This window comes from Crinia signifera, chromosome 6 (genome assembly GCF_055691185.1).
Source record: "Crinia signifera chromosome 6, ASM5569118v1, whole genome shotgun sequence".
In the NCBI taxonomy this organism is placed as follows: Eukaryota; Metazoa; Chordata; class Amphibia; order Anura; family Myobatrachidae; genus Crinia; species Crinia signifera.
In genome coordinates, this window is record NC_139222.1 from 257346870 (window position 1) to 257370857 (window position 23988).

General features: G+C 42.9%; 1 protein-coding gene across 1 annotated transcript in view; it reads left to right on the plus strand.

Moving 5' to 3' along the window:
* Positions 1–9588: 9588 nt before the first annotated feature.
* LOC146009242 (alpha-2-macroglobulin-like) overlaps positions 9589–23988 on the plus strand; it is an 87235-nt gene continuing 72835 nt past the window's right edge. The window contains exons 1-7 of the mRNA XM_083149406.1: positions 9589–9729; positions 12774–12957; positions 17166–17331; positions 18410–18462; positions 20151–20171; positions 20738–20891; positions 20971–21055. Of these exons, the coding sequence (XP_083005532.1) occupies positions 9662–9729; positions 12774–12957; positions 17166–17331; positions 18410–18462; positions 20151–20171; positions 20738–20891; positions 20971–21055 (731 nt within the window). The 5' untranslated portion in view covers positions 9589–9661. The remainder of the gene's footprint in view (positions 9730–12773; positions 12958–17165; positions 17332–18409; positions 18463–20150; positions 20172–20737; positions 20892–20970; positions 21056–23988) is intronic.

Here is a 23988-nt window from a genome sequence, read left to right on the forward strand (position 1 = left end):
GCTCATCATGAGCTGATAAAAAGAACAATAAGGTAAACTGATTGTTGGTTATATTGTCATCTACGGTATCACTCCGGTAATATTGGGTTAATGGCTACTTATATTTGCAGTCAAATCAAACAACACTTAATTTTATATGTAGGATTTACACAAGTGAATCTTATAAGGTTACTGACTCTCCCTAGGTTTAAAATTGGTAAAGAGTGTAATAACAGGAGATATTTTGGAGTACAACAAAACATGTAGTTATGTGACAGAGTTGGGTGTGCTAGTATAAAATCTAGATAAAAAGGGTACTCATTGAATTGTTTCTTAAGATGTTTTCTCAAACATACTGTCTCATAAGCCATGGATATTACCACAAGGATTATAAGGTTTCTAAATGGTTACAAACAAGATCTATTGTAATAAAATGTACTTTTACTAATTAATACAGTGGTGATTCAACATAAAGATTTGAAAGTAACACATGGTATATTAAAGAAACACACTTATTTACATTATCCCAAGTTTATAAAATTGTATTTGAATTTGTGAATATAATTAAAATATGGTACAAGCATCACAAATACTAAACGGATGATGACGTTAAAAGGAAAGTTGAATTAAATTATTTGGGTTAAAATTTAGTTTATTGAACAGGTGTGAGTGATGTGATTCCCTACAGTTGGTTTATTTGGTTGAACCCCAATAACTGGTTCGCATAAGTCAATGTTATATATGCTTTAAGAAGTTTAATGTTTTTGCCAAGATAATATTATTGATTTTTCTGTATACTAGTGAAATGCTTCAAGAAGGTTTTCCGATGTATTAAGAGAGAAACAAATGATGCGTTTTGCAAGAGATATGAACTTTCTTTGGAGAAGTTCAGAGGATGGACTGTTAAAACTGAAATAACGCATCAATAATTATATACTTTTTTAATACTCTGTTTTCTCAAATATTGTTATTTATTGCTGCAGGTGGCGTTAGCTTGTTGCACAAGGTACTAGCCACGCCGTATGAGGCCTACCCTTTGCGCTAAGCAGCAGGTGTTTGTTAGAAGCAGCAGCCATTTTGTTAGGCATGACTTGCATAATAATATTATTAAAATGGCTGATCATTCAGAACAGTGCTGTAAAAGTGATTTCTTATAGAATATTGTTTTTGGTTTTAGAAGCTTAAGAATGTGATGTTGACAGTATAATAGAACAAGGACAGACACCTAGACTCCACAATCCTCAACTATATGGGAACAAGGCCACACATGCGTAGACCCACAAGGCCACTGAAGTTGGGTGTTGGGTAAATTATGACATCATGATTGAAAGCAGAGCTTTCCAATAAGACTCAATGCTTATGAGTAATTAATTAATTAATGTGATAAAGGTTTAAATATCAGAGTGATAGAAGGAGGAAAAAAGGGAGTTGAGGAAGAACACGCAAGCACGGGGGGCTGGAGGTAATTATGAAGGAGGTTTAATCATGGCTGATCACTGTCCTTGAAAGGTGTCCATTTTGATTTGATTTAGAATTACTGTTTAAGTATTAGCTAATCAATTTTATGTTTCTTGTGTTAGTCTGCATTTGCAAATATCTGTAATGAAGCTATTCTTTAAGTAAAGCATTGCCATACATTTTATAATAAGGTTGTGTGGGTGTGCAATTATTTCAGCGTTGCCGTTATATTTAAAGGTAATAAAGTAAATAAATGTGGTTTGGGTTATTTATCATATCTAAGCTTATCAGATAAATATCTGCTTTATCAGTACATACATTCAGGTATGTGTAGATATGTTACGATAGGGTAGACCAATTTGAGATATCGAAGGATAGAAAAATGTTATCCCTGAGGTCTGAAGGTAAAGTAGTTATGTACAGAGCCCATTTTCATTCAAACATGTGAGACTTGGCGGGCCTAGAGGATAGCCACATCTTCCGATCAAAATAAAGGTGTTGTAACATCATGTTGTGCAATTGGAGCATGGAGGGGGCGGTTTTTACAATCCAATGTATTAGGATTAGTTTCTTGGCTATCGTGAACAACATTGTAAACATAGGGAAAAACAGTACCGTAGTACAGTTATCAGACCATTCACAATAATTTAGACAGAGACTGGCAGTAGGGGATGGGAGTAAAGACATAGAAAAATGTAAGTTAATGAAGAGGCATACCTTACTCCAGAAACGCCTGATCTTGGGGCAGTCCCAAAAACAATGGAAAAATCAGCTCTCGATCTCCCGCACCAAAGGCATGACGAATCTACGGATGGATCAAATCGGTCACGGACCGATGGAGGCAGATATGCTCTGTGTATAGTTCTTATGTGAACCTCCAGTAGATAGGCCGACCCCAAGGTTTTTTGAATGGAAATGAAGCGGTGTAGAATTGTGTCTGTTGTTAGGATAGTAGGAATGTCTGTTTGCCATGAGTGTAGTAGTGTATTGAGATATGCCCTAGAAGGAGGGTGTATTTATTATGCCGTGTTCTCACTGCGAGTGAGAAAGACACGGCTTTTACCCGGCATTAAAATGCCGGGGACTGACGCGCTGGACCCCCGTTCTCACTGCAAGGCAAATTCCCAGGTGAAGAAGTTCTACCCGGGAATTTGCCTTTAAACACGGGTTTTTCAGCAATGTGAACGGGTCAACCCGTGTCTGCATATCCGGATCTCAGGCGCGGGTAAAAAGAAGGATTTTACCCATGTATGAAATCCAGATATGCGACCCGTTCACACTGCCAAAAATCCCGTGTTAAAAGGAAAATTCCCGGGTCTACATGCATGACCCGGGAATTTGGCTGCAGTGAGAACGGGGTATAAGTCATATATATGCTTCAACTTACAAGGAGTTTTTCCCCATCTCTGAAGCAATCCTAAAAACTGCGAGGAGGGGGGAAGTGTAGATGTGTCAAGAGTAATGAAGGGACATAGTGGCGAGCCTGGAGAAACATATAAAAATGCAAATTTGGAAGATTGTAGGTCTCCTTTAAGGTGGAGAAAGGTAGTAATGTCCCACCTGGGTCAAACATTTGGTTTGCCGCACATAGTCCCTTAGACTTCCACTAAAGAAAGAAGGGGTTTGAGAGGGCTGGTGAGAAGGAAGGGTTGCCCCACAAAGTGACATAGGGGATGGCCGTATTATCACTTTTTATCCGTTTATGCAATTTAACCCAATTGAGATATGTATCATAAAATAGGGGATGGGAGAGTATGTGTGGTGGTATTAGTGATTTTTTAGTGTGTAATAAGGCATTCAAAGAAAACGGTTTGAAGGCCTCAGCTTCCAAAGAGGAGTTAGTATAAGTATTTTTGTCTAGCAACCAATCTATTGCGTTGCGTGTTAGAATTGATATGGAATAAAGTGCAAAATCCGGGGCATGAATTCCACCATTAAATTTGTTCATATTCAGTTTTGCAAGGGCAATTTTTGGTTTCTTCCCTCTCCATATAAAATGAATGAATGCTTTTTTAAGGCGTTTATCATCAGCAAGTGTGAATCGAAGAGGTATGAGTTGCATGATATATAGGAGTTTAGGAAATATTATCGATTTTATGACTGAGATTCTGCCAAGTAAGGACAGTGGGAGTTCATGCCATCCTTGCAATTGGGTAATGATCTTGGTTATGGTAGCTCCATAATTCAGCTCGTTCAGTTTATTTATATCGTTGGGGATCTGGATCCCTAAGTATTTAAATTGGGATGTACTGACCTTAAATGGGAGTGCGGAGAGTGTAGGTGGAACCGGAGTATTAGCGGGCATAATTGGGAGCAGTTCGGATTTTGAGGGATTTGTTTTGTATCCTGCGGTAATTCCAAATTCCTGAATCAGACGGAGTGTCTCCTGGATAGAGGCGGAGGGATCAGATATGAATAGCAACATATCGTCGGCAAAGAGGGAAACTTTGAGGTCACAATTACCTATAGGGATACCTCTATATAGTGGAGATGCATGAAGTGCCAAAGCCAGAGGCTCCAAGGCAATCGCGAACAGAAGGTGAGATAGAGGACAACCTTGCTGTGTGCCTCTCTCTATTTTAAAGGGGTCCGATAGCAGGCCATTGCAGGAGACTTAGGAGAGAGGGTTGTGGTATAATTGTTCAGCGTGTGAATAAAAGATGTAGGAAAACCATTGTTTTCTTTTTTTTTAAGATACATCTGCTCCACCACCACTACCAGCAACCCTACCTTCCATGGGGGGAGGACCCACACTTGGCTTCATAACACAAAAGCTCCTGGAGGACTTTCCGCAGCAGGGGGTGCTGGTGTTACTGGCCAAAATAGTTGCTGCGCAAAAGACCACAGCGCTGCAGGCCATCCGCAAAAATGATCTGCTAGCGGGACTGGTCAGCACCACCAGGGCACTAGAATAGAATAGAATCAACTTTATTGGCCATGTGTGCTTGCGCACACTAGGAATATTTTGTGGATATACAGTGCAGCATCAAGCAGGGATGAAGGGGGGGGGGGGGGCATTACATACATTACATTGAGACTGACATTACATGCGGGGAACACATGCCCGCCGAGCAGCACAGCGCCTAGGCAGCCATCAGAGGCACCACTGGTCGCTGCAGCAGCCAGGTAGGTAACAAGGTAACAGTATAAGCAGGGACAGTACAGTATCACACAGGGAACACATACTGCTGAGCTGCACAGTGCCTAGGCAGCCATCCGTAGCACCACTGGTCGCTTCAGCAGCCAGGTAGGTAACAGTATGAGCAAAGACAGCACAGTTATAGCAGAGAAAGTAAAGTTATCACACAGGGGATATGAGGTTACATATGGCTAAGTGCACAGATCCTAGGCAGCCATTTGCGGTGCCATTTATGTTGGTGGTGGTATGTGGGGGGGGGAGCCAGCATGCAGCACAGGGAGAGGGGAGAAAGGACAGAGAGAGTCCATCAGTGAGGCCGTGGCCCAGTAGTTGGGGTCCAAAGGAGCTGTTAGAGCCTACAACAACAATGCACAGATCCTAGGCAGCAATTTGCGGTGCCATTTATGTTGGTGGTGGTATGTGGGGGGGGGAGCCAGCATGCAGCACAGGGAGAGGGGAGAAAGGACAGAGAGAGTCCGTCAGTGAGGCCGTGGCCCAGTAGTTGGGGTCCAAAGGAGCTGTTGGAGCCTGCAACAACAGGGCACGCCGGGTGCTTGTGCAGCCAGGGGATCTTGCTGTCCCGCTGCAGCAGCAGGGGGTGTCCTCCGGGCCACCTGTTGCGACGCCTGTCCCAGGCCAGGTGGGGCTGTCCGCTTTCCTCCTTACCCACCTGGGTGCACATGGTGGTGTGGCAAAGGCTGAAGGCATGTATCCTCCTCTGGCTGCATGATGACGTCTCCAGCCAGGGGGACAGGGGTGTTCTTCTTGAGGCCCATGATCTCGTGGGTGGTGACCTTGCAGACAATCTTGAACCCGGGGACTCTGTGATGTGTGCTGTTCTGCCATGATGTGGTCCATGATGCTTTGGCTGCGGTCTGACAAGGAGAGAGGATCGGGCCCTGGAGGAGGAGGGGACTAGCCACCAGCCGCACACCTAAGCATGGAGGCCCAGGGAACAGAGTCCTACAGTACGGCGCAGGGTGTCAGGGAATGGGAGTTATCCACTCCCTCTGTCTTCCCCTCCGTCTCTTCCGCCTCCTCTCCTCCGCATGGTGATGGTTGGGGGAGGGGTGCGCCGGGGATCGTCCGCTTCTCCCTCCGTTTGCCTCTCTGTCCTCCGTCAACTCTTCTCTCTTCCACCTCCTCTCCCTTGCACAGTGCCAGATCACCCCCTCTCCGCTTCTCCAGGGGCGGCCGGTGATGGGAGCTCCGGGGATGGGAGCCGGGAGATCCAAGTGCGTGCATACCATCCCCGGCCCCACCGGATGTAGTGGCAGCCCCTCCTGCTGCAATTCCAACAGCCCCATCCCCTGCTGCCACAAGTCATCCTCCATCTTCTTCCTCTGCTGCCCCCTAAATCCACCACCCCGAGGAGGCCGAAGATCTGCCAGCCAGTCCAAAAATCCACCAATGTCTAAAGAGCCCACCCAAAGTGAAGTTACTCCTATTCTTCTCCTTCTATTGTGCACCCATCTTGTTTGACCAAAACTCAATCTGGTCCCCTGCTGAGGGTACCAAGATTTCGAGGACCTTTGCTGTAAATGCCAATTCTTGACTTTGTTTTCATGACCCTGGCTGCCATGATTAGTGGGAGCTGCACATTCAGGATTGCTTGGCCTGGCACTTCAGTTCAGCACCCAGCTGTTGTGGGCCGGATGATACTGATGATGCAATATTTTGTCCTGCCTGTGATTTTTGCTTTTTTATTGTTATCCCTTAACTTCCCTGCCATTATTTCATTATTTACAGAATGGTGTGATGTTCATCACCCACAAATGTTTTTGCTTTTGAAATAAAAATAAAAATGATTTAAAGGCCAATGTTTTGTCTGAACTTTTACACATTAATGTAATAATCATGCATGGGTCAGTTCACTATTGTGTAAGGTTTGTAAGCTTATGAAGTAATGTTTTTTAACATTTGTGTAAACATTTGTTGAGTCAACACATGTGTGTAATGTATCCGGAACCCATTTATGGATGCTGTGTCATAATTCAACAATGTCCTGGACTCCCCAAAAATGTAAATTTAAAGGTATTGGCAGTCACATATTCACTAACACAACACTGGTATCTAAATACATAAGAAGATATATGTGTGTAATGTGATGAGAACATCATGGTTGTGTTGGCATGCAAGTTTGAGAGTTGACACATGTCGACTTCTTGTAATTGTGTGTACTATTGCAAAAAAATGGGTTTGGGTGGTGCGCTATCAACAGCAGCTGGCACTGGGTTGTCAAGCCTAAATACTATAGTAGTGAAAAGAAAAAGTGTGTACCAGCGCTGGCTGAACAAATATATACAGTAGACCAGAGGGTTTCTCAAAAATGTAAACACATTAGATGTAAAATATAAATAAAGCTAGAGAGCACAAGATGTTTTGACCAAACAATACGGAGCTCCACATATAGGGGGTTATTCAGGTTGATTCGCAAGGCAGCGAATTCGCAGCCTTGCACGTCCACCAAACCCCGCCCGGCGAACGACCGCCCCCCCCCCCCGCGCCGCCCGCTCAAAGTGCGGCTTCGCCCGAACAGCTGCGAATGGATGTTTTGCATAAACATCCATTCGCATGGCTCGGGTAACCGCCCACATCTTTCGATGGTCACCGACCATCAAATGATGTTTAGCGTGCACGCATTTACAAGTGACTTTTCAGTTACTTACATATGCGTGCACGCTGGCGTGGATACAGGCGGGCAGCTGACATCCGGTGATGTCAGCTACCCGCCCCCCACCACCCGCGTCATTGCCTCATTACCATGAGAACGCCGAGTGTTCACATGGGAAAGCCCATGGAATGCTGGGTGTTCCCATATGGTAATGGGGCAGCCCGGCGCCCCCCGCCCATCTCCACCACCCCCCCCCACGCCGGCATGGGTGCGTGCACCCGGCGACCCGAAAGGTCGCTGTGGGTGCACGCACCCTATACGCCTGCACATGAGCAGATACCCGCCTGCGCAGACGCGCAACATCGGTACTGCGTGCGCATACACGCAGTACCGAATTGATCTGAATCAGGCCCATAGTGGCTTTTCTTGCTGAATGAGATATGAATAAAAGTATATATTACCATCTGATGTTTGACTGTTTTTTTTAGGTGAATAAACCAGATAGTGGTGATGATGGAGTCCCAAATGAAGTTCCCTTGTTGGGATATAGGTTTCCTCCCTATTAGGCGCCTTCTCCTTTAAGCTGGAATTAATTAGGAATATTGCAAAAATCCCATATATTTGTAATCCAATCGGGTCAGGAGGTCATGGACGTCAGTGGGAGTAGGAACATCACTTCATGGCAGATGGACAAGATAACATTCAAGTGGCTCAACTCGTTTCCCCGGAAGTTTACTGTCCGGCCTCCCCAGGAGCAAGTGTGTGTATTGTCCAAACATGACAGGTACAGTTGTGTGTTAAGGTTGGAGGTACAGAATTGGCACATAATAGCAGTTAAGAATACTGCTGCATTTGTGTGTAAAAACAATGAAATATATAAGAGATATAAACGCAGTGAACTGTAAATGGTTAAACTGCAAAAGTGTGCTTCCCATGTTGCTATCATTGATTAATGAGAGAAATGTCTATGCTGCATGGGTGTGTATTGCGTGCAGCTGAACGTAATTTAGCTATTGTGTGTGTTGACTGCCCGAGTGAATGTGGGCCCACCAAGGCGGCTGAGCTGCGAGGCATGAGACTTTTCAAGCGGGTGTTTCTCATCTGAAATGGTCCGAGCGTTTGTTCACTCGAGCAAGGACGCCACCCAGCACTTGTTGTCACCACCCATACCCCGGTTGCTGCCCAGTTTTGAAACTGCACCCTTCAATATGCCCACATTAAGCCTCCTGTGCCCGAGCGTGCTCGGCAGGGTATTTCTGTTCGCTGGGTCAAGTGAACCTGCACATGCGCATAGAGAACGGTACGCATGTGCAGTAGGCTAAGAAATGCTCTCCAAACTATAGGTGCCCATAGACGGTCCATTCATCGGATCCGTTCGGCACTTATATAGTACACATCACATCGCATTGCATGCCTTGTGCATGCATTGTGCATGCAATGCAATGCGAAGAACAGCTAGTACAAAAAGTATGGGAACGGATCGTCTATGGGCACCTTAACTTGTATCCAAGCGAGTCAACCAGAATAACCTCCAGTGATTGAGAATTTCTAGTTACGCCCCCGGCAATGGCTGTAGGTGGTGCTATGCGATGCGATTTTTTTGTGTAATTTATTCACTGCTCTGTGTGCCCCCGGGGATCGCATCACATCGCATGCGATGCCATTACATTAGCTATACAATAACATGATTGTATGTCCAAAAAATAGGTTTACTGCCCCCCCACTATCCACATCACCCCGAAGCGTGGCGAACGGCAGCGGAACGCGTCCTCTGACTTTTTCATACCCCCACTATCCACGTTGGTGTGGAGTTGATTTTATATAGTGTGGCGAGCGCAGCCCAAAGTGCGGCGAGTGCAGAGAGCCCCGCGAGGGGACGCGGATTACTTTACATGTATTCCGCATCCCCTCGCTGCGCTTCGAGCTCGGTGGCTCGCTGCGCTCGCCACACTATATAAAATCAAATCCACGCCGACATGGATAGTGGGGGTATGAAAAAGTTGGAGGACGCATTTCACCGCCCCTCGCAGAGCTCGCTGCACTCGCCACGCTTCAGGGTGTCGTGAATAGTGGGGGGGTGCGTTAAACCTATTTTCGGACATACAATCATATTATTGTATAGCTAATGTAATGACATCGCACACCCTATAAAATCGCAAGCGATTTTGCGATGCGATGTGATACGATCAGCATAAACCAAGATAACTTTACGGTGCTTTGCCTGAAAACATGGCTTCTACTGCCTAAAGTCACCCAAAGTTTAATCGTAACAAAAATTACTTTGTTTAGTGATGTGGAAATCCACTGCACATCCCAACACTGAGAAATAACCAAACATTGCTCAAATATTTGTTCTGCTGTGTGCAATGTCTTTATTGTGTACTGATACACAATACAGTGAGTGGGTGTGTGGTGATAATATAACATGCAGTAATGATACAACTGCTCACAATCACAATCTGTCCTGAGACATGGGGTCCTACACCTTGTTTGTAGGGCTCATCCTACTGCAGATATCATGGATGCTGGAAGCAGAACTGTGAGTAGTATTTATATATAGATTATAGACCACTAGATTGTAAGCTCCTCAGAGCAGGGCCCTCTTCCCTTTTGTTGTCAAAGCTCTTCTCTTCACATTTCACTTACTCTCCCAAAACTCAAACACTCAGCGACCATCTTCGTCCACCAGCCCCTAGTAGTACGTTGATCATGTCCTCAATACTTACAGCTAAGCTGTAGAGTGTATTGCATTGTGGCGCTCTACTACATGTACTCTATTTTTGTTATTTATTTACTGTAATGTTAAGTTTTGTCTCCGTGTACTGTCCCATTGTATCCCCATTGTATGTGAAACACTTGTGGTGCCTTATAAATATAATAATAATAATAATAATAATAATAATAATAATACATGTACTGTACATCTGGTTGGATGCTATATATTTAGCTGAAAAATATATTTATTATGAAACTATTATATTTTATTGTAGAAACTATTTATAATTATTATAAATAATAATTATTATTATTATTATTATTATTATTATTATAAGTTATATTTGCTGCTTTTACATAACGAATAATAATAATTAGACTGTATTAGTAAAGGTGCTCAATCCAGTTAGGTGCAAGTTGTGAGTTGTTTCATGAAAATCACGGAATTCACCAATCCTATTAAAAATGTCTATTTGCAGTAATTGCACCAGGGGCCAAATAGGGTGTGAGAATCATGAAGTGAGAGATTTTGGGAGGGTGTTCCTATTTTTTTTAAAAGCGGCAATCATTTACACCAAAAAAACTGGTTGATTTTGGCATGGAAATGATTGCTGCTTTAAAACTTTGGTCAAATTCTCCCAAAACCTCTCACTTTTTGATTTTCACACCCTATACATTTTTGCCCCAGGGGGTTGCGAAATGTCTACACTACTGTATGCGATGTGCCTGAAATAAATGCTTTCATTAAATGTAGGGTGCATAATCTAGAATAAAAGTATTTTTGGGGGGCAATTTGAGGCCATTTATTTATTTTTCCACAAAATGATAATTATTGGCCTGATTAAAACTTCCATATGCCTACGTAGTCATAATTTCATTGACCGCTTGGAAGAAATTTACAAGTGTGAATTTAAAGCTATTTTTTCCAAGCAGTTTAGGTAACATTGGTGCTACAGAAATGAATCTTTGGCATGAAGTTGCTTAAGAAAAAAAGTCACACTGAAAATACATTTTATATAATGATGCTGTATAGTTTTAGTTAAAGAAAAAAGGAAATGCAAGAATGTAAGAATGATCATGCTGTAGTATTAAAATACTGTCTACATTTACTCAACAACAAAACAATGGGTACTTGTGTACTATCACGGCGCCCATCGCATCGCAGACCATAAGGCATGCGATGGTATGCGATGCGATATCGCGCAATGTTCTACAATGGCATACAATTTTAAAATTGTATGCCATTGTATATGGCATACAATGCGATGCGATGCGATTAAAAATTGTACAAGCACCCTAATGGGTGCTTACAATGCTTAAATGCACCCCCACGCCATCCTCCCCAGTATAAACGTGAACCCGAAGCGTGGCAAGTGCAGCGAGCCCGCGAGGGGTGTTGGTACGGGTCCTACGACCTTTTCATACCCCCACTATCCACGTCGGCGTGGAGTTGATTTTATAAAGTGTGGCGAGCGCAGCAAGCCACCGAGCCCGAAGCGTGGCGAGCGGCCGCGGATACCTTCACAGGTATCGGCGTCCCCTCGTGGGCTTCACAGGTATCGGCGGGGCTCGCTGCGCTCGCCGCGCTTCGGGTTCACATGGGGGGTGGCGTGGGGGTGCATTTAAGCATCGTAAGCACCCATTAGGGTGCTTATAAGCACCCATTAGGGTGCTTATACAATTTTATATCGCATATGCATTAAAATCGCATCGCATGCCATCGGGTGTATGGCATGCAATTCGATTAAAACATCGGGCGACTAATTATCGGGGCGCCGTGCTAGTACACAAGTACCAAACAATGTTATACTGATAACAGCAGCATCAGAGAAATCAGTTTACGGGCCAGATGTAATAGTGTGAGAGATCAGAAGGTGAGAGATTTTGAGAGATTTCCCAGATTTTTAAATCATGCAAATCTAATGCAAGTTGACCTTATGTCAGTCAAATTAGCGCACGTTGACGTTTTGTTGTCGACCTATTGACTGTCTACCTAGACATTGTCTGTGAGCTAATCCACACATCTCCTCCTTTCCCCCAAATCGACACCTATCACTGTCACACCTTACTTCCTGCCATTCACTATGAGAGGAGTGTCCCTGGCTGAACTATGTAGAATTGTCCCACACTTATCAGAAGGCTACTGTAACCCCAATGCCGATAAACTCACATTCTAAACATCATTGAATATTTATTATACTAGATGACGCTTCCCTTCACTGTTGAGCCCCATTATATTTTATAAAGCTATAATTGTATACTGGAATTTAATAAAACCAAACCAACATTCTAGAAGGAGTCTTCAGTGGCAATATACAGATATGTCCTCATACACCATTACTGTAGTCGTGCCGTACAGCCCCATTTGGCATATCTCCTAACTTTTTGATGAAATGGGGGGTGGCCACATATTTGGTAGAAGTGTGATTTTTTTTTTTTCAAATCATGCTGGGAGGAAGCCAAGACTTTCAGCAGCCGCTGAGCTGCCCTCTACCTCTCCCAACACTGACTGGTAATCACATACTTTCACTGCTGCTGTGGAGAACATCAGTGCCAGAATGTCCCCCAACCAGTGGTGGATTTTTCCTTTGAGCTGAAGGACTGGCCCCCAAGTAAAAGCCACCACTTTGTTCAGCCTTAGTGAAGCCAGATGCACTCCATGGGACTGTCCTGGCTTCACAGGAATTGGCAGTTACTTCCTATTGGCCACCCGCTGTAAAGGCAGTCCCATGTAGGTGTTTCCTCCCTCTGGGACTGTCAGTCCAGGCTGAGATAGGCAGAAATCTGGTTTCCTGCAGTTTAGTTCCTTATTTATAACACCGCCACATACCGTTTGTGTAACCTACTCTCCGTATGTATCATCCTCAGGCATTACGCTGTCATCTTCCCCTCTGAGTTTCGCTCCCAACATCCGGAACATGTCTGTATACACCTGGAGGGAGCTCAGGGAAAGAGCAGGGTGCAGCTGTCCCTAAAGCTGGGTGACCAGAACACAACGCTTCTAAAGAGGAACTTCCAGGGGGACTCAGTATTCAGCTGTATTCCACTCAAGGTAAATTCTGAATGAAGAAGTGAATGGACCATCATGTCCTCCAGCCCTGCACTGAGGCTGACTGATTCCATTTTAACTCTATAAAATATACATACAGATGAGCATTTATCATTTTTGCAAAATAAAGTGCAGGGTATATGACCGCACCATTATACTGGATTGTGATTTAATTTATGATTGCTGCCACCTGTGCTCATATGATACATTGAAGAGTAGGGGTTTCAGCACGTCAGAGTGTATGCACCATGGGTAACAGCATCTGACTCTTTCACACTGCATGGCACGTCTTCACACTCCAGCAGCATTCCAATAGGATTGTAGTGATCTGAGGACCTAGCTCCTGTTTGTATGCAATTCCTAGAAAAGCGAACCCCACCAAACTCACCTGATCTGAAGAGGTATCCGAGCAGTTGAATCCTTTGCATAATTTTTCTGGATCCAGAATGAAGCTGAACGTGATCTTCCTGCTGTCGGATTCTTTCGAGATCACTTGCGATGCTTAGTAATTACAGTGCAGTTGCGTAGGAAAGTGCGTACAGTTGTGAACAAATTCCTGAGGTCTTAGGATGTGTTCCTTCTTACAAGCCTGGGTGACAGTGCAAATTATTACATTGCACACAATGCCTCTTGGTTAGGCACATGGCAGGCTCAGCCATATCAGCCTCGGTCTCTTGCCTGATTCGTACCCTTGCCGCACACTTGCTACTTCGCACACATAGTCTAGTGATGTACAGGGTACTTATTGCGTTTACCGTGTGAAAAAGAGTAAAATCAATAAAATGCTGATTGAATTGTTCGGCTTACAGAAGTTCCATTGTTTGTGGCCTATAAGAACAGATGTATGTGGAGTCATTTGAGATGGAATTTTTTTGTTATTGTTACAGAAATTCACATAAAATACTATATTATTTTTTTAACAAATCCTAAGCTGGCCATACACTTTTGTGACTTCTGTAAGGGAGAAGTCACATTAGATTTCCCTTGAACCACCCCCGGGAGCATCTCGGGCGGCAGTATCACATGAGATATGTTGCATGGGGTCCCATAAAATCCCAGCCAAGGCTCTGGCCCCGATAGATTCAGATCGGATTGGATCAGAACTTAAAAACATCCAATTTATGGTCCGAATGTGTCGAAATCAGATGCTATCGGGCCAAATTGTGTATGGCCAGCCTAAATTGAAAACAAAAAGTCACAAAAGTAAAACATATAATTATAAATCGCTCTTCAGCCCCTGCTTTATTATAATTGTGAATCTATTTTTGCAATGTCCTACCAGACAGTTGCATTGTTTTGTTAGGTTATCTATTAGGTTAGGTAAGGGCCATTGTGAACAGTAATTTACTAATTTAAAGGGGGTATTCAATCAATTGCCGTGCAGAGGTATTCCAATTAGCCGGGGTAGCCCTACAGTCAGACTGAACCTCGCAGCTCCATGACCACCATGAGCCAGGGTAAAGTCTGCATAAAGGGCCTGATTCATAGTTGATTGCACATGCACAAGGGTAAACAGCAACACAGAAAATGCGTACGGATTGCATACATACTGTAATCCCTGCAAAATATGACAGAAAGCCGTCATTTGGGGTGAAAACCTGCATTTTCTGGCAGTGTCAGAAAAAAACACAGGCATACCCAGGTGGTTATGAGCTCTCAGCCAATCAGAGGCCGCCCAGTCTTTTGAATTGGATTTCTTTCTATTCTCCTGCTGCGCCCCCGGTCTCTGCTCTGCATCTGTAGTCCCTGCCTGCCGCTACATCTCCTGCCGCTCCCCCGGACCAGTCCTCACTCCCAACCTGCTACTGCCGCTCCCCCGGACCGGTCCCCGTTCCCAGCCTGCCGCTGTTGCTCCCCCGGACCGGACCCTGTCTCCGATCCCCACCTGCCTCTAAAACTGACCATGCCCACTACCTATCCAGCAGCAGACAAATCTGCCTAATGTATGGGGCCTTTAGGCTTTTGGATTTTCTGAGGCTCACTGAATGCTTAGCAAATTCCTGTTAATTAATGTAGGTTGCTTGCTGATATTTGATCTTGCAGAAGATCTTGCCATCTTGGTTAGGGAATGAGGCCTTCCCATGGGAACCAACATGGGGTCTGCATAGTAGTGCACTCCATTTAATAGATTTATTAGGTTATATGATCTTCTGGTGGAAACTACTTTGAAAGTGTGCAATCCAATAGTGTGATATCTTGTGTAGTTGAAACTTTTTAACCTTCCTAGGGTGTTGCAATGGAGCATACACCTAGGGCCTAATTCTAATTAGATCGCTGCTCCGTAGGCTTGCTCCGGGGAGCGATGTTTAGCGACTGCGCATGCACATGTATGTACATGTGCAGCCGCTTGGTGTGAGCAGGCACAGCAAACTGCTAGTTTGCCACCCCGTTCACACCTAGCAGTGTGGGCGGGGGCTGTGGGGCGGTGGTGATAGGCTGCACCCATGGGAATGCCCAAACACTGGGCGATTGCATGGAAATTAGGCAATGACGTGGGTGCCGGCGGATGTCAGCTACCCGCCCTCTCCTTTACAGGGAGCAGGCAAACTAAAGACACCGGAGAGTTTCTTGGATTTGCGTGTACCTTAGAAATCTTTTGATGGTCGGCGACCATTGAATATTTCCCTCCCCACATGCAAGCTGTAAATGGATGTTTATACTAAACATCCATTCGCACTTGTGCGGGGGAACTCGGCAGGCGGTGTTAAAACCCTCAAGCAAGGCTTGCGAATTTAGCAGCTTTGCATGTGGACCAGAATAAGGTCCCTAAGGTGTTCGGATCAAAAATGACCCATGGTGTAATATTCAATGAAATGGAATTAAAGTCACATTTTATTTAATATTAGTAATATAATTATTTATTTAGTTAGTTATTTGTTTATCTTTTCCTTTTTTGTATTTGTGTATAATTTTACATCGCATCACAGGTAAGTTTTCATGACCATAAGGGAGTATGAATTTAATGAACCACTCTTATTTCTACATTAGTTTGATAGAACAAGAAGAGGTACTTGTGTAATAACTGGGCGCCCGATTTTGAGATCGGGTCAGAAAAATCGCATTGCATCGCATCGCATGCAAGCAAATCGCATGCGATGCCATGTGATCAACGCGATTTTCAATAGGATTCAATGTTAAAATGGTCCTGTTCATTTCCCCACTATCCAAGTGGGTATAGAGTTGATTCTATATAGCGTGGCGAGCGCAGCAAGCCACCGAGCCCGAAGCGTGGCGAGCGCAGCGAGCCCTGCAAGATGACGCGGAATACATTTTAAGTAATCCGCGTCCGCTCGCCACGCTTCGGGCTCGGTGGCTCGCTGCGCTCGCCACACTATGTAAATTCAACTCTATGCCCACTTGGATAGTGGGGAAATGTACAGGACTATTTTACCATTGAATCCTATGGAAAATCGCGTCCATCGCATGCGATTTGGTCGCGATGCATTTTGCCGAAAATCGCGTCGCATCGCATTTGATTGTATGCCTTAATATAAGGCATACAATCAAATAATCGGGCGCCCAGATATTACACAAGTAAGATTCTCATTTGTTTATATTATTCGTTAATTTTCTAAACTAAAATTACACAATACAGACAAAATAGTTTTTAAATATTTAGCTTACATCTATCAATATAATTTTAGACGTTTGAACAAACACTGAAGGGCAGTCATAGAAAATGTGTAAATTCGTTAGTCTGTAAGTTGTTCCGTTATATACAACATTATATGCACTTAAATTTAACACGGATCAAAATTAACCAGAACGACTTAAGTGTTACAGTTTTTACTGTACAAAAACTACCATTTGAAATAAAAAGTTACACATACTGTAACTGAACATTTACTATGACTATGGAAACAAAGTCACACAATAATTTTGAAAAATTCCAAAAAATGTAATAGATCTAAAAGAACCAAATTTGATATGGGTCAAAAAAGACCCGAACACCATTGGAAGGTTAATTGAATCCACTGAACAGCAATCAGTTATTTAAATGCCTGTTAAAAACAATTGAGTAAAGCAGGATTTATTCAGGTACAACTTAATAAAAGATGTAAAAATGTACTATTGCCTGTTTTATATTTGTATATGTACAGTTATTTATATATGACATTACAGAATATTTTATGTGATTCAGGGGTAAAAATCCTAGAATTAATCTCCTTGGATTTAATGATATAAAATACCCCAAAAAATCATTGTTATAGGTTCCTCGTTCTTCATCTAAACGTGCGGACCATGTCAGGACACTGACAATCTCCATTGAAAATGCAAAAGAGGTAATTTCCAGGAAAACTAAAGTACTTGTGAAGAAGGAAAGAACCAGTACACTGGTACAGACAGACAAACCTGTGTACAAACCAGGACAAACAGGTGGGTCTGCAATTGGAGAAGAGAACAACAGTTTACTAATTCCAACTTTTATTTACACGATCCCGTTCAGCTGAAATCGAAAAGCCAAATAGACAGTGCAGCAATGAATATATAGTGAAGATTGAAAGTAGATAGTATGAATTGTATGTAAATAGCACATGAGTTAGCAAAGATTGCATAGCAATCAAATCTTATATAGCATACACACGGTGAGATATGCACTATTTTTCTATTCAATTTTGCTTATAGAAGCAAAATCGAATAGAAAATCGATTGGTTTTTTTACATTAGATGCAGATTCGATCCCAATGCGCGCTCCTGTGTAGTGTAAATTGAATAGAAAAATAGTCTTGGCAGCCATGACTATATAGTGCAAATCTAATGTAGATAATGCAAATCTAATGTGTGCACTGCAACATTCGATTTGATGTCCATCTCCTGCCTGAAGCCAGTGTTGATCTGAAAGAAAATCGAGTGCACATCGAATGGAAAATCGAATAGAAAACGTGTGTACGTACCTTTAGTGGAATCTCACCGTGTGTACCCACCATCACTCTCCTAAATGCACTATCACAGAAATGTCCTCATGCTTTTGTTTTCAATGTTTTGTGTGGGAATACATTGGGAAACTATCTTTTTATATACACATTTGATATTATTAAACAGATGCATAACACGAATATGGCAGACCCTATATACTGTAATATGGCAAATTGCAATATAATAATAATTATTATAGCCGTGCTGGGTTTGGATATATCCATGCTGCAGCTACACAATTACAAGTACTTTATGTGTACTTGTTGTATGTTTCTAATTTGATATTACACATTTGATTTTGCATGAGATGAATGTTGGCTAAACTTTTTAACCTAAAAGTAATTCTACATTATGGATTTTAACAAGTTAATTTAAATCATCTTAATTTTAGCTGATGGAGGGTAATTTAAAATACAACATTAAAGTCCATCTTTACATGCACTGCTTGATTGAATAAATATTGGTACTTACTTTCTAACCTTTACGAACCTTCATAGTTTCAGAATTATACGTTTACCCTGTGTGTATACTTTTTCAGTGAAATTCAGAATTCTTTCTCTCAATGAGGATCTGCAGCCAGTGCATAGACAGGTACAGTAAGCGTGGACACAGAAATTAAAAAAAATAAAATAATTTATGTAATTGTATTGAAAACAAACATATGTAAAAATATACACACATGTACTGAAAAGATAATGAAGATTCAAAGCTTAGGAATCAATATAACATATCGTATACATGAATATACATGGTCAAACAGCAGGAATAAAAGGATGCAGATGAACCCTTTGAGTGCCAAGTGAATTTTTCAAAGTAGGTGTGAAAATTGCCAAATCAACATTTTTATTCATCATAATGACCTGTAATGTTTACCTTATATAGGGAATATAATATTTTACACGCAACATTTTTTATTTGAATTTATAAACCAAATGTGAGCGATGCAGGCATTTTAGAGCTTACTTTGCACACCGCTCAGATGATGTTGGCACTCAAAGGGTTAAACATAGAAAAGAGGGTACACTTAACGCAAATTGTGGGCCTGATTCTGACCAGTTCACTATGCTGCGTGTATTTGTAGGCTAGCGAACAATTAAGCGACACCATGCCAAATTGCCCACCCCCGCACCACCACCGAATACCCTCACTAGTATGCGAGGGCATGTGTACTCAAATACATCCCCTTGCATGCAGCCAAAGAGGAGAGAAATCATTTGATGGTTGCTGACCAACAAATTATTTTTCTCCCCTTTGGTAATAAAAGTCAGTCTAAACATCATAACAGTAATGTCAGAATGAATTGTGCCATCTACTGTGCACAGAACTTGAATTTCCCCCATATAGATGAGGAGCAGCTTTTTATTATATAGGATTATGGTTCCATATAATATTCCTTTTTTGTTTTTAAACATCTAACAACTTATGAATGTATTTTACATCATTTATCATCACTTATGCAGAAACACAAAGCTGTTTTGAAGAGTGAAACACGTGTTGACTTAATGTCCTTCAGAATGTCTGATAGCTAAATATGTATTACTGCTAACTTAATAGTGTGTACTGTTGATAATAATATCTCTGTACCCAAATATTGGGGAGTGTTAGATACAGAGTTTAGATGGCAGAAGATTTATTCACCCTGCTGCACTAGTGATCTGTGTTGCATTGTAGTACACTGCATTGGATCAAAGCTCCACGACCCCCTGCATTTTTCAGCCATGACAAGGAAATTTGGAATCAGTATATATCTCCTATATATGATTGTGTTGATAACATTTGACACATCACAAATAATAATATTTTAGCATTTGAGTAAAAGAAGAATGAAATAGCACTATATGTCCCAACATCTTTGAAGTGTTAGTCGGGACTCTGCCGCAATAGTGCTTAAAATGGGCATGGGTTTATTAATAGGGGTGTGGCTTCACAGGAATGATGCTCACGCGAGACACGCGTTCTATTTTTGTCACTATGGGGGCATGGTCAGCACTCAGTGAGCTGCTAGTATGCCCCCATCCCCTCTGTCTCCCATAGTAAACAGAGCATTTATTCACCGCTGCTCTGCTAACCATGGGGACTCCCAACTACCCTAACACCACTGCCGTGGGACACTGCTGCCTGTGGGAGGGACAGTGTGATGGTCCCAAATACTGACAATGAACATGGAGTAAAAGTATAAATACTACAGGCTAACATTGCCAGTCACACAAAGCACATGTGCTGTACTGTAATTCAATTATATGGGTTTATTTTTAAATGGCTTTTTTTTTCTTTTTCAGTTTCCAGTTGTTGAGCTGCAGGTAAAAACTTGTATTTACTAATTAAAAATAGAAAGCACACATGCAATGTAATATGCTGTATATATGAGGAAAGGAACTCAGTGTAGTGACAATTTACTACAGGGAATACACCCTAGTCCTGTGCAATATGTTGTGTTATACATGTGATGTATAATTCAAGTGCACAATGTAATACTTGACCCATATTAGAGGAGGCCCCAGTTATTGAGGACCTCTGGGGATTTCCCATGTGGACCGCCAGTGGGCTGGCCCAGCCCTACATAAAGGAAGCTTTGCTTCCAATGTAATCTCCTAATTATACAGTGTTCAGAGAGCCAGGTTATTCACCAGTGGGACACTTGGAGGGACACTGGTTTTTGGCCCCTTTTTGTTACACTGAAATGAGTGTAGTACAGTACTTTGTGCTCAATACACTGTTAGGTATTATGCATTTGGGCATTCACAAAATGATGTAAGATGCTAACAAACATGGCCTCCCTCACAGAACAAGGAATGGGGTACCCAATATTATGAGGAAATGTATACTGTGTCTAAGATGAGATGAATGTATTATGGCTTTCTTATAGGATCCAAGCAAGAACCGGATTGGTCAGTGGCTGAATGTGAGTCTCCGTCACGGGATTGCAGAGCTCTCCCTTCCTCTCTCCTCCGAGCCCCAGCTGGGGGATTATTCTATTCGGGTGAATAACATAGTCCATACATTCAGTGTGGAGGAATATGGTAAGGAACCTTCCTATGCTGCAATATGTAGAATGGGTTCCTGAGTCACCTCTGACTTCTTTCCAATTTATCTCTACAGTGCTTCCAAAATTTGAGGCCACCCTTCAGTTCCCTAAGTATGTTATGTTCAACAGTGACCATGTCTCGGTTCAGTTATGTGGAAGGTGAGTGGGTCATTTCAGTCAATTTATGTAACAACATTGCAGATGGAATGAAAGACAATTATGTCATATTTTCATCATACGTTTAATATGTGTAATGCCAATAAAGTTTTTTTCTTTTGATTTTTCATCTTTTTTTTTACATAAACTCTAGTTACGTATTTGACCAGTTGGGTGGTGATTGTTGGCACATTTTTCTAGCGCATAATGTAGTTTGTACTTACTGAACATCATTTGATTTTCTGGGTTGGGATCATTTGGTCGACATGCATTCGGTCAACCACTGAAGGTCAACATTGATTTAGGTTGACAGAGTCATTAGGTCGACACAAGCATTAGGTAGACAGTCAAAAGGTTGACATGGGTTTGCAAGGTTTTTTTGCCCCGAATGTCGACACAGTCGACATGGGCACCGTATCAGTGCACTGCGTTCCCTCGCATGGCTTGCTGCACTCACCATGCTTCGGGCACGGTGCCTCTGTTCTATTCGGTACTTGTGAGTTATCTGGGCGTCCGATTTTGGTACTAGATCGCATGCGATATCGCATGCGATATCGCATGCGATATCGCATGCGATTTGCGATTTGCATGCGATTTAGCATGCGATTTGCATAAGATTTGCTATTCATTTCATTACCCCACTTTCCCCAAAGTGTGTCTATCAACGTGAACCCGAAGCGTGGCGAGCGCAGCGAGCCCGCGAGGGTCGGCGGTACGCGTCCTCCGACCTTTTCATGCCCTACTATCCACTAGGGCGTGGAGTGAGAATAGAATAGTGTGGCGAGCGCAGCGAGCCACCGAGCCCGAAGCGTGGCGAGCGCAGCGAGCCCCGCGAGGGGACGCGGACACCTGTGAAGCCCGCAAGGGCACGCGGATACCTGTGAAGGTGTCCGCGTCCCCTCGCGGGGCTCGCTGCGCTCGCCACGCTTCGGGCTCGGTGGCTCGCTACGCTCGCCACACTATTCTATTCTCACTCCACGCCCTAGTGGATAGTAGGGCATGAAAAGGTCGGAGGACGCGTACCGCCGCCCCTCGCGGGCTCGCTGCGCTCGCCACGCTTCGGGTTCACGTTGATTGCCACGCTTCACGCTAAGGGGATAGTGGGGTAATGATGAATAATGAAACGGATAGCAAATCGCATGCGATATCGCATGCGATATCGCATGCGATATCGCATGCAAATCGCAAGTACCCAAAATCGGGAGCCCGGATAACTCACAAGTACCTTCTATTCTCCCTCCATGCTCTAGTAGATGGTAGGTCATGAAATACCGCCTGTCGGCACATGTCAGCAACAAGTGAAAACCCCATGGCGACCATCCTCAAGTCGACCTAATCCTTGTGTCGATCTAATGAGGGAAAATGGCTCTAACTTTTCAGTAGTGAAAGGTGCCATTGGCTGAGAATAAAGTGGTATACACAGAGACAGAGGGGGTGCAGATGCACTATGCAATCATTACATTACAATATAATCTATCATAAGAGGTTGTTGGTATATCATTGGCCAGTGATATTGCCCAGCCCACCAATCGTCCAGGTCACCTCTTGTCGAGCAGGTCCCTAACACTATGGGGTCACCACCTGGGGCGCAGTTAACCATGAAACATGATCCAGCCAAGGACCCCCCCCAGGGCATCACAATAGAGAATAGTGATAGTAAAGTGAAGAAATTATAAGTATGAAGGTCCCTACTATGTGTTCAGAGGTAGAGAGTGTGTGAAAAAATGTGCATACGTAAATAAAAAACAAACATTATATAAAGAGTGACTGCGTATTTAAGAAGTGATCCCCTGAGACATTCCAGCCAGAACAGCCCGGGGGTCCCATGCAGTGTTCCCTCTAATGCAGGGCAACACCGGCCCTCCAGATGTTGATGAACTACACATCCCAGCATGCCTTTCAGCATGGCCACATAGCAAAACAAATGCAAAGCATCCTGGGATGTGTAGTTCATTAACATCTGGAGGGCCGGTGTTGCCCAGCCCTGCTCTAATGGATGGAGTCGGTAATTGTTTTTAAAAAAAAACACGTGGTAGTTTCTAGCCCACGCTGATGTATTAAATGGTACATTTTACTCTGATCTTTTAATTAAAAACTTGTTTCATATTAAAAAAGCAATACTTGCACTATGAAGCGCTTCCCCCATTTTCTTGTTCTAGATATATATATATATATATATATATATATATATACTGTATATCCCCTGCAGTTACCCATTGACCAAGTTTATTCTGCCTTTACTCTGTGTTTTGACAGTGTAATATTCTCCCATGCAGTTTGCGGCCAGTAATGACAAGGGCAAGGGGGCCCCCCTGTCTAAAGTACCCCGGGCCCCCCGAAGGCTTAATCTGGCACTGTAGCTGAGCCATTGAGATCTGGGGCTTCTTATACAGCCAAGGAACTCTCAAGGAGGCACTTAACTGAGTTTAACAGCATACTGTATATAACCCGGTGGATTACAAATACCTATTTGGGGCAAGGAACTGACTGCTAAAGATGCTTTAGTCACTTCTACAATTCTGAGGGGACAGTTGAACTCTCATCCCAAAGACTCTGTTTTATACCCAATAGAAGGGACACTTTGGGCAAGGACTACAGTGATATCACTCCATAACAAGTGCACTATAAAAATATTAATTATTGCGCAATAATACCTAATATTATCTGTTTATCGTTACCTATGCAATAACCAGTCCTGTTTATCTTTATCTATGCACTAGTAATTATATGTGTTGTTTGATTTATGCAAATGTGATACTCAGGTTATGTTCCATTGAATGGGAAGTTTTGACAGTCTTATAGTATCAACGGACAGAAGCGAGTTATACAGATTAGCGTGTAGCGTTATTGGTTAGAACCGTAGAATGTAGCGATTCCATGGAGTTGTAGTTAGTCAAAGCATGTGGTAAATTATTTACTGTCATTAAGTATTATGT